The sequence below is a fragment of the Ceratotherium simum genome, chromosome 35 (genome assembly GCF_057802395.1).
Source record: "Ceratotherium simum simum isolate JZ-2026a chromosome 35, ASM5780239v1, whole genome shotgun sequence".
Classification (NCBI taxonomy): Eukaryota; Metazoa; Chordata; class Mammalia; order Perissodactyla; family Rhinocerotidae; genus Ceratotherium; species Ceratotherium simum.
This window is the reverse complement of record NC_141934.1, coordinates 32235710-32245990: the sequence shown is the minus strand read 5'-3', so window position 1 is coordinate 32245990 and position 10281 is coordinate 32235710. Positions and strand designations below refer to the sequence as shown.

The 10281-nt window shown below is 41.9% G+C and overlaps 1 protein-coding gene across 3 annotated transcripts in view; it reads right to left on the bottom strand.

Moving 5' to 3' along the window:
• Positions 1-437: 437 nt before the first annotated feature.
• The window catches only part of ZNF84 (zinc finger protein 84), a 28132-nt gene continuing 18288 nt past the window's right edge, over positions 438-10281 (bottom strand). For all 3 annotated transcript variants that reach the window (XM_087423539.1, XM_087423540.1, XM_087423541.1), the window contains one exon: positions 438-6909. In XM_087423539.1, coding sequence (XP_087279665.1) covers positions 4925-6909 — 1985 coding nt within the window. In that variant the 3' untranslated portion in view covers positions 438-4924. The remainder of the gene's footprint in view (positions 6910-10281) is intronic.

Sequence of the window (10281 nt, the reverse complement as noted above, 5' to 3'; positions counted from 1 at the left end):
GCAGGGAGAGTGCTCAGCAGACTGCCTCCAGCGCCAGCGTTTTCAGAGCTGGCCTCAACTGAAAAGATCTGCTTCACCTGAGATTACGCCCTTCCCAAGGCCACCTGCCTCTGGTGACTGAGCAACTCAGCCGTCATAAAGGCCAGACCATCTTGGCCTGATACAAGACACTCTTCTGAGCAACCCCTGCTTCAGAGCTCCTCACTGGCTTGGCTAAGGTTTCAACAACCTACAGTGCAGTTTGACTTCTTCCTCTGATCAATCCTTTCCTAATTATTCTCCCATCACTTCACAGCCATTGATCCTCAGTAAACGTCTTGCACCCCAAACTTCATCTCAGCATCTTCTTCCAGAGAACCCAACTTATGACACAGCCCGACTTGCTCTGTTAGTTAGGAATATGTGGGTTTTAAGTAACAAACACAACTTGAACCAGCTGAAGCAAACATGGGAATTTATTAGGATATGTGGGACATCTCACAGAAGAACCCAACAATCAAGGCATGAAAAGGGCAGAGATGAACCTAGACATCAAGACAAGAGAAGCCAGGGGCCGGCCCCGTGGCACAAGCGGTTAAGTGCGCATGCTCCGCTGCGGCGGCCCGGGGTTCGCAGGTTCGGATCCCGGGCGTGCACGGATGCACCGCTTGGAAAGCCATGCTGTGGCAGCATCCCATGTAAAGTGGGGGAAGATGGGCATGGATGTCAGCCCAGGGCCAGTCTTCCTCAGCAAAAAGAGGAGGATTGGCATGGATGTTAGCTCAGGGCTGATCTTCCTCACACAAAAAAAAAACAAAACAAAACAAAAAAGACAAGAGAAGCCAGAACCTGGGACGCAGTCAGGACTGGTCTTGAACTCTGCTTCCATGATGGCTTCCTCCTTCTCTCCCACTGCAGACTCAGCTTCTCCATGTGGTAGAAAACACAGCCACTGATGGCACCCACATGATACATTTCAGCTTCAACTGCTGAAGTTATACAGACAAACAAGACAGGCCCAGCTTCCCAGAAGCCTTCTAATGGAAATGATTATATTATCAGTGACAAGCACATGTACAGCTTCATATAGGTTGGGTAGGCATTAACAAGGAACAAGGGCATTTCCACAGATTTGCAAAAAGCATAAGATGAGCGACTGTAGAAATCTCAAAGAACTGCCAAGTATTTCTAGAAGGCCAAAAAAAACTGTGTCGGAGGAAAGTTTAAGTATTCAGAAATGAAGGATAGGCATGGATTTGTATACAAGTCCTCAATACCACGATATTACACTTTATTCTTAAGTCCACAATTAGCCACACATTATTTCAACATGGTTTGTAATCAGAATTGCATCTTAAAATAACTACTATGTGTAGGTGTGAAAAATGGGCTAAGAAAGAATGAAGGCAAGCTGCAGAAAGCATGCACAGAGCTGCAGGGTCACGGCTGAGTCCGTCTGTCAGCACTCAGGCCAGGACTAGGTGCTGAACATCTGAAAGCTTGCTGGTACCATATCTGTAGACTAATGAGCCCACTGAAATTGACAACCTGGGTACATATTGCTGGAATAAATGACCAAACGGCTGAGGTCTCAAGTGTGGATTCCAATGCCTACTGACCTATATTCTACTATTTAATACAGACATTGTAGACAAATCTGGTGTTCTTTGGCTTCATTTCATCTCAGCAGTCTACAAGTGATGTTCTTGAAACCAAAATATCTGGAACATACGGATCTACACGGACATAACTGTGTCAGGAGATGCTGAAGCCAACCAAGAGAAGCTGAACAGAAGGCCTGGGACAAGTCTCAAAATTCAGACTGGACCTCCAGAAGATCCACTCCTTAGTGAAAGAACGCAACAGAAACCATCCCCTGTAGAACTGCCTCCAGGCCAGTGGAAGGCCCTGGGTGGTGAGAGGAAAGGAAAGGGATGTCTGTTTCCCTGAGTGTTCTATCTCAACCTAGCCTACTGGGCTCCATGAAACTGTATGCAATCCAGCTAACTTTAAAACTGGCTTTCTTCATGTGGGGTTTGTGGTAGAAATCAATGAGGGGAAATGTGGGGACACATTATGGGGAGTTTACCAAGGTCATTTAAAAAACAGACACTAAAAATATCTAACATCAGAATCAGAACCTTCTTGTGACACTTCAGAACCACAGAGCTCCCAGTGAGTCCTACACACGCCAGGGGCTCCTCATCGGGTATTCTGATAAACTAGACCTCAGTTGCCAGTATCAGCCCTCCCTATGACTAACATCTGACCCTTAGGAGAAAAATCTTGCTCTTGGGCAGTCAATCAATAGGTGAATGCCAAAGTTTCATTATCTAGTGAAGGAAGTACTAGGTTTAACTACTTAATAGTTAATGTAATAATCTAGAATTGCAGTAAGCAAAATTAGGAAATGTTTAGACAACAGACTCCTGAGCTCAATCCAAGACCTAATGACTCAATCTCTGGGACAAGGGAAGAGAATCATGAGAGACGGGAAGAAAAAAACAGGAAAAAACACAAAGTAAGATATAACCCTGGGGGCCGGACCCGTGGCTTAGCGGTTAAGTGCGTGCTCTCTGCTACTGGGGGCCCGGGTTCGGATCCCGGGCATGCACCAACGCACCGCTTCTCTGGCCATGCTGAGACCGCATCCCACATACAGCAACTAGAATTTGCAACTATGACATACAACTATCTACTGGAGCTTTGGGGGGAAAAAAAGGAGGAGGATTGGCAATAGATGTTAGCTCAGAGCCGGTCTTCAGCAAAGAGGAGGATTAGCATGGATGTTAGCTCAGGGCTGATCTTCCTCACAAAATAAATAAATAAATAAATAAATAAAATGTCACCCTGTAACTATTTGTTCGTTTACAAAGGTCTGTTTCCTACATCTGGTAAAATGAGCTTTAGGCATTAGGGAGAAAAGTAGAAAGTCCATAAATTTGAGTATGAATACAAATTTGGGAAATTAGATGATTTTAAAATTAATATGTGGAAGGCCAGGATTATCTGGCTGTTAAAATTCTGGTACCATGGTTTAGAAAATTACTCTCATTTATTTAAAGTCCTAATTTTTCAACCATGATGTAACATGGGTAATTAAAGGAAAAAAATACTGCTGGAATCAAAGGTGCGACACACCATACAGAGGGAACAACTTGTGCACAAGAGAAGCCTTGATTTTTCCCAGTTTGGAAACAAGGTCAATGTTGGACTTTTCTGAATTTCTCCATCGTACAAAAAATACTGTTGACTTTGTCAAGTAACATTATAGAGAGATCGCTACAAAACCCTAACTAAGCTACAAGATGGTTCACGCATTTTCAAGGGAACCACACTTACACAGCTCAGGGTGCGGAGCCTCCCGTGCAGGTGATACAACTGCTGAAGGAAGGACAACAAGTATTGCAAATGATGCAGTAACGAAAATCCTGCTTCCTGATGCCTGTCCAGTAGTCACAGACACGTGCAGGAACGCCAAACAGGCCTCCCTGAATACATCAAAAATATAGTTCTCACCACAAAATTCTCTATATTTTACATTTTCTGGAGTGACTCAAATAATTGGTTTCTCCATCTAATTTTTTACAACATACTTTATGAAACATCAAAAACATAAGAGCAGCACACAGCATCCATGACACTCATCAGAGTAAACTAAAGTACACGTTGCACTTGTTACACAGCACTTTATGAACGTGATGCTCACAGGCCTGTAACTCACTGAGAAACAGACTGTGCTCAGCACCACTGCCATCTCGTCTGAGTGCTGAGTGACACAGTGCTCACCCTCCTCCTGCTCACTCAGTTCATCATGAGTCACCAGTGCTGGTCTGTGCTTCTTGCCTTTGAATACTTATATAAACTGTTTCTCAGACTCTGAGGGTGCAGGAGACTTTATATAATGTTGGCTTTTGTTACTGAAGAGAAAAGTCAGTAATAACAGACCCCTTTGATATGCCAACAAACCACAAGGGAAAAAGAGATGTGGTATCTCATTTTACTCTCATTCATTACTTAAGCTACTTATTCAGCAATAAGACATGTGATATTAGTTACCATTTTTATAGTATCATTAAAATGGAAAAACCAGTTGCATGTGTCTCCACAGACATCAGAGGCACTACAAGGCTGTGTGCATTTCATGCTCCCAATTACACTACCATATGCCATTCCAAAATACACATATGTGACACAGGAAAATAAGCCATAAATACCACTGAGAAATTTCTTATTTAGATGTTCCAATAATTCAATTTATTCATATATCTTTAAAACTTCATACTTCAGAGTGAACACCTGTCAACCATTTAAATTGGGTATTTTGGGTACCCATGTTTATAAAAAGTGTATGGCTTCCCTTTATAGCATTACTTCTAGGAACACATATTTCCAATGACTTTAAATTAGGTTTACCCCACAATATGAATTCTCCAAAATACAATATGGTTGGATTACCTGCTGAAGATTGTCCCATATCCAGTATTTTCACAGAATTTCATTCCTGAGGGCATTTTCTTATGTACAATGAGCTGTCATTTCTTGATGAAAATATTATGTCACTTGCTGCATTCATGGGGTTTTCCTTCACTCACTGGACTAAGATTTATCTCCAGTGAGAATGTTTCCAACAGCTAATGAGATTTGACCTCTGGAAAGCTATCTGAGGTACAATTCACAATTCCTCTTTGCTGTTAATTTTCTACCATATGAGGTTTGACAGGATTTTGAAATCCACTGCGTTTCATAAGCTCATTCTACTCTATGAATTCTGATATAAACGTATTAGAAGCATCTGCGGTAAGCTCAGAACCTCATTATCACTCCTACCCTAAGAGTACTCAGACATATACAGTGATGTGACTGTTATCTGATTTATCACAACTGCATTTTCTCAAGTACAATGAGGTAAGATCTCTGTCAGAGACTAATATTCACTCCATTCCTAGGATTTCTTTACTGTGTGAGTTCTCTGATGATTAATTAGCTGTGACTTTTGGGAGAAGGCTTTCCCACATTCAGTGCACTGATAAGGTTTCTCCCCTGTATGAATCCTCTGATGATTAACAAGCTGTGACTTCTGGGAGAAGGCCTTCCTACATTCGCTGCATCCATAGGGCCTCTCTCCTGTGTGTGTCCTCTGATGTGGGATGAGGTGTGATTTCCGAGAGAAGGCTTTGCCACATTCGCTGCATTCGAAGGGTTTCTCTCCCGTATGTATCCTCTGATGATTGATGAGACTTGACTTTTCCCTGAAAGCTTTTCTACATTCAGGGCATTCATAAGGTTTTTCTCCTGTGTGAGTTCTCTGATGTCTAATTAGCTCTGATTTCTCAAAGAAAGCTTTCCTACAAAGACTGCATTCATAGGGTTTCTCTCCGGTGTGAATTCTCTGGTGAGTATTGAGCTGTGACTTCTGGGAGAAGGCTTTTTCACAATCCCTGCATTCGTAGGGTTTCTCTCCCGTGTGAGTTCTCTGATGAGTTGCAAGACTTGACTTCTCACCAAAGGCTTTCCCACATTCAGTGCATTCATAGGGTTTCTCTCCTGTGTGTGTCCTTTCATGGGATATGAGATGTGACTTCTGACAAAAGGCTTTCCCACATTCACTGCACACATAGGGCTTTTCTCCTGTATGAATTCTGTGATGATTAGTGAGGCTTAGTTTTTCACTGAAAGCTTTCCCACATTCACTGCATTCATAGGGTTTTTCTCCTGTGTGAGTTCTCTGATGTCTAACAAGCTGGGATTTCCTGCTGAAGGCCTTCCCACATTTAATGCATATGAAGGGTCTCTCTCCCGTGTGTGTCATCTGATGTGATATGAGGTGTGACTTCTGGGAGAAGGCTTTCCCACACTGAATGCATCCATGAGGCTTCTCTCCTGTATGGGTTCTCTGATGGTTAATAAGACTTGACCTCTCTCTGAAGGCTTTCCGACACTCACTGCATTCATAGGGCTTCTCTCCAGTGTGAATGGTCTGATGTCTGATGAGCTCTGATTTCTCAAAGAAGGCTTTTCTACAATCACTACACCCATAAGGTTTTGTTCCTGTGTGCGTCCTGTGATGGGTAACAAGCTGTGACTTCCTGCTGAAGGCTTTCCCACATTCTCTGCATTCAAAAGGTTTCTCTCCTGTATGAATTCTCTGATGATTAATGAGATTTGACTTCTCACTGAAGGCCCTCCCACATTCACTGCACCCATAGGGTTTTTCCCCTGTGTGTGTCCTCCAATGTGATATGAGATGTGACTTCCGGGAGAAGGCCTTCCCACACTCACCACATTCATATGGTTTCTCTCCTGTGTGTGTCCTCTGGTGGGATGTGAGCTGTGACTTTTGGGAGAAGGCCTTCCCACACTGGCCACAATCATAAGGTTTCTCTCCTGTATGAGTTCTGTGATGTGTAATAAACTGTGACTTCTGGGGAAAGGTTTTGCCACATTTACCACAGCCATAGGCTATCTCTCTTACATGTCTGCTCTGATGTTTAATAAGACTTGATTTCTTAGTGAAGCGCTTCCTACATTCACCGCATTCATAGAGTTTCTCCCCTAAACGAGTTCTGTGATATATGATAATCTGTGACTTCTTACAGCTGCCTTTATCATATTTATCACATTCATAGCATTTTAACCAAGTGTCAGTTTCCTCGGGTCTGGTATGGAGAAACAATTTATCAAAAACATTTAGGTCATCTGGTTCCATTTTTCCATAATCTGCTTTTGGAATAAGTAAATCTAAATGATGTTTTAAAATTAATCCATCTACATCACCTTCACTGTTTGATTTCCTTAAAGGAGCAAAGTTCATGCTCAGATTGAAATTTTTTCCAAATGCATCACATTCATCATCTTGTTTCCTGTTTCTAAGCTTCTCTTGGGTATCCTGGTGCCATGTCACGTGACCACTTGCTTCTAAGACTTGTTCTATAAAGAAAAAAACCCTGTGAATCCTTCCATAATTGTGGTCACTCAATAAAATATGAGAAATGCTATGTGAGGATGAATGCTTTTTAAGGCTTCATTTCTTAGTCTCAAATAAGTCCCAAATATAGTGTCTATCCTGTAGGTATCAAAAAACAAAGGAAATGCTGTAAACAGGAACAGGAAACACACAGTAGATTAACTTACCTTTGATTGTTGTCAAACAGAAGTTTACAAAACGAGGAGAGAATGTGAAAAATACATGAAGAGCAATGAGGAACAAAGAAAGGAGGTATTGATCCAATGTCCTGAGGAATTATTTACTCAACACCGACTGACACACCACGTTCCAGGGGGCATGTGAGGTGCTGGAGACATAAGAGAACAAGCCCCCGCCATTGTGAAACTTACATCGCAAAGGAAAAGATAATTAATAGATAATATTAAGAAACAACATGACTGTTCACTGTGGAAAGTACTGTGAAGAAAATTAACAAGTTTTATAGAGTTAACTGGCTAAAACCATTTCAAGCTTGAAGAATGAGAAATATTTTGTGTGCTTTTTCCTATTCTCAAATTTTCTGAAAAGTTTTATTTAAACTTACAATATATACTTTCAACATTACTACCAGGAAAACCACTTCACATAACACATTCAAAACACATCATCTTTCATCTAAACTGTCCAGGGAAAACTCTAAAGTCCATGTGTTCTTTCACTGAAATTGTCCCAAGACACATGTTCCCATTCTTAAAAGTATGCTGAGGGCCGGCCCCGTGGCTTAGCGGTTAAATGCGTGCGCTCTGCTGCTGGCGGCCCGGGGTCGGATCCCAGGCGCGCACCAACGCACCACTTCTCCGGCCATGCTGAGGCCGCATCCCACATACAGCAACTAGAAGGATGCACAGCTATGACACACAACTATCTACTAGGGCTTTGGGGGAAAAATCAATAAATAAATAAAAATTGTAAGAAAAAAAAAAAGTATGCTGAGAGTGGGATTGTCATTTATTACATAGCTCCATTTCCATTATCCTCACAACATAACCACTTATGCCAGGGTTAAGTGATCTTCCAAAGAATTATTTTTCACTAAGAATCTATACTTGAAATTTTTTCTGAGGTCATACCCACAGGTATGAAAGACAATCAGTAATGTTAAAATTTTTTTAAGGACTTACTTAAATGTCAATTGAGGGCAATAAATTTGCAGGAAACCCACAACTCACTGTTGGCCATATATATTTTGGAGGTAGAATCAACAAGGTTTGCTGATGGAGCTGATATGTGGGGGATAAGGGAAAGCAAGGAATCAGGAAGGATGCCTAGGTTTTGGGTTTGAGCAATTCAGTGGATTGTGGTGTTAATTACTGAGTTGGGAAGAAGGAGGGAAAAAGAGGTCTGGGACTAAAATCAAGAGTCTACCAGATACATTAATTCTGAGATGTATGTTACATTTGAATAAATGTGAGTGTAGAAAATGGAATATGTGTAAATTAAACTTACAGTTTTATGTTACTTTAGTAAAATGTTACTTTAAATGTTACATTATTAAACTAAGTACACATTTGGAAATATCTACCTTCCTCCAAATTTTTGTTTAATTTCTTCCCATGAGAAGAATGAGACTCTTCGTATTTGGCTATTTGTGGTATATTCCAAATATTCCAACTCTCTCCATCATTTTCTCTGCTGTAGTTTACTCCAGCTTATTATCTCAATGAAACATCCTTCTAATTGGTTTCCCTGCTTCCAAGGACATTTTCCATTCTGTGGTCAGACTGACTCTTAAAAATGTAAATCAGATAACTTTACCTTTATTTAAATTAATTTAAATCAATCTAGATTCCTTTCTATTGCTTACAGATTGATGTATCATCAATCCAGCTCCTGCACCCTCTCCAACCTCTATCTCCCTGGCACACTGACCTCAACACATAGCCTTCCTTTCTGTTTCTCAAAGTCACTAAGTCCCTTCCCGACTTAATACATTCATATCTGTCATTCCTTGTGGGGACACTTCTCCCCAGTTCTTCAGGTAGCTTGCTCACTTCACATCTAGAATTGGCTTCTCCACGTTACCCTGTTGTGGACTGAATGTTTGTGTCCCCCCAAAATTCATATGCTGAAGCCCTAACGCCCAGTGTGGCTGTATATGGAGATGGGGTCTCAAATGAAGTAATTAAGGCTAAATGAGGTCATACGGGTGAGGCCCTGATCCAACAGGATTAGTGTCCTTACAAGAGACACTAGAGAGAACTCCCCACACCCGCTCCGCCCACATGCATGAATGAGGAAAGGCCATGTGAGGACAGAGCTACAAGGCTACAGGTGGGTCTACAAGCCAGGAAGACAGACCTCATCAGAACCCGATCATGCTGGCACCTTGATCTTGGACTTCAACCTCCAGATCTGTGAGAATAACTCTCTGCTGCTCAAACCACCCAGTCTGTAGTACTTTGTTATGGCAGCCTGAGCAGATTAATACACTCTCTATGACATCATCACCTAATTTATTTCTACAATCATACTTTCAGAGTCTGGATTTTATCTTGATTATGTGCTAACTTGTTCACTCTTATCCTCCCACTAGAAAGTAAGCACTACATGGGCAGGGAACATGTCTCTAATGCTCACTATTGTACCAATAGCACCCAGCACAATACCTGAGAAATAGGAGAATCTGTTTGTATTCAATGTTCTATGAACTGCTACAGCGGTCTGTGGAGAAGAGCTAGCCTCTGGCTTGAGACAGCTGTGCAGAGACAGGCCTGCCAGGCTGGCCCTTGGCTGGCATTTGGAAACTTGGGTTTCGGGACAGTTCCCACCACTCCCTAACTGATAAAGTGGCCCCTGTGCCTAGAGCGTGTACAGACAACATGGTCTATGCCGAGCACCTGCTTCCCTTCTGGAGTCTGAGAGGCTGATGCGAGTCTCTAATCAGCTTCGCCGGGCAGACACATCACACACGTCACTGCATTTTTGCTGCTGAAGGAAAAGTGAGCTCTCTGTAGCCCTCGCAGAGGGAGAGAGCCCAGGAAGTCTGCCCTGGATTCTTCCAGAGTCTTCTGTGACTCCTCCCTTGGGATGAAGCTGTGTATTCTGGTTAGGCCACTGTAATAAATCTGAACATTAAGTACAACTACATTCTGAGTCCTTCTAGTGACTCTCCGAACATGGGGTGGTCTTGGGGACCCTGACACACAGTCCTTGACTGTGTAATTAATTTTGATAACTAACTTTGCACTGCATTGCAATGAAACATAAACACTCAATGTTTAAATACTGAATAAAAAAACTGGATGCAAATGTCACATCTTCTTAACTAAGTTCTAGGCTTCTAAGTTCTTATTTTATAGGTCTCTTACTTGTTA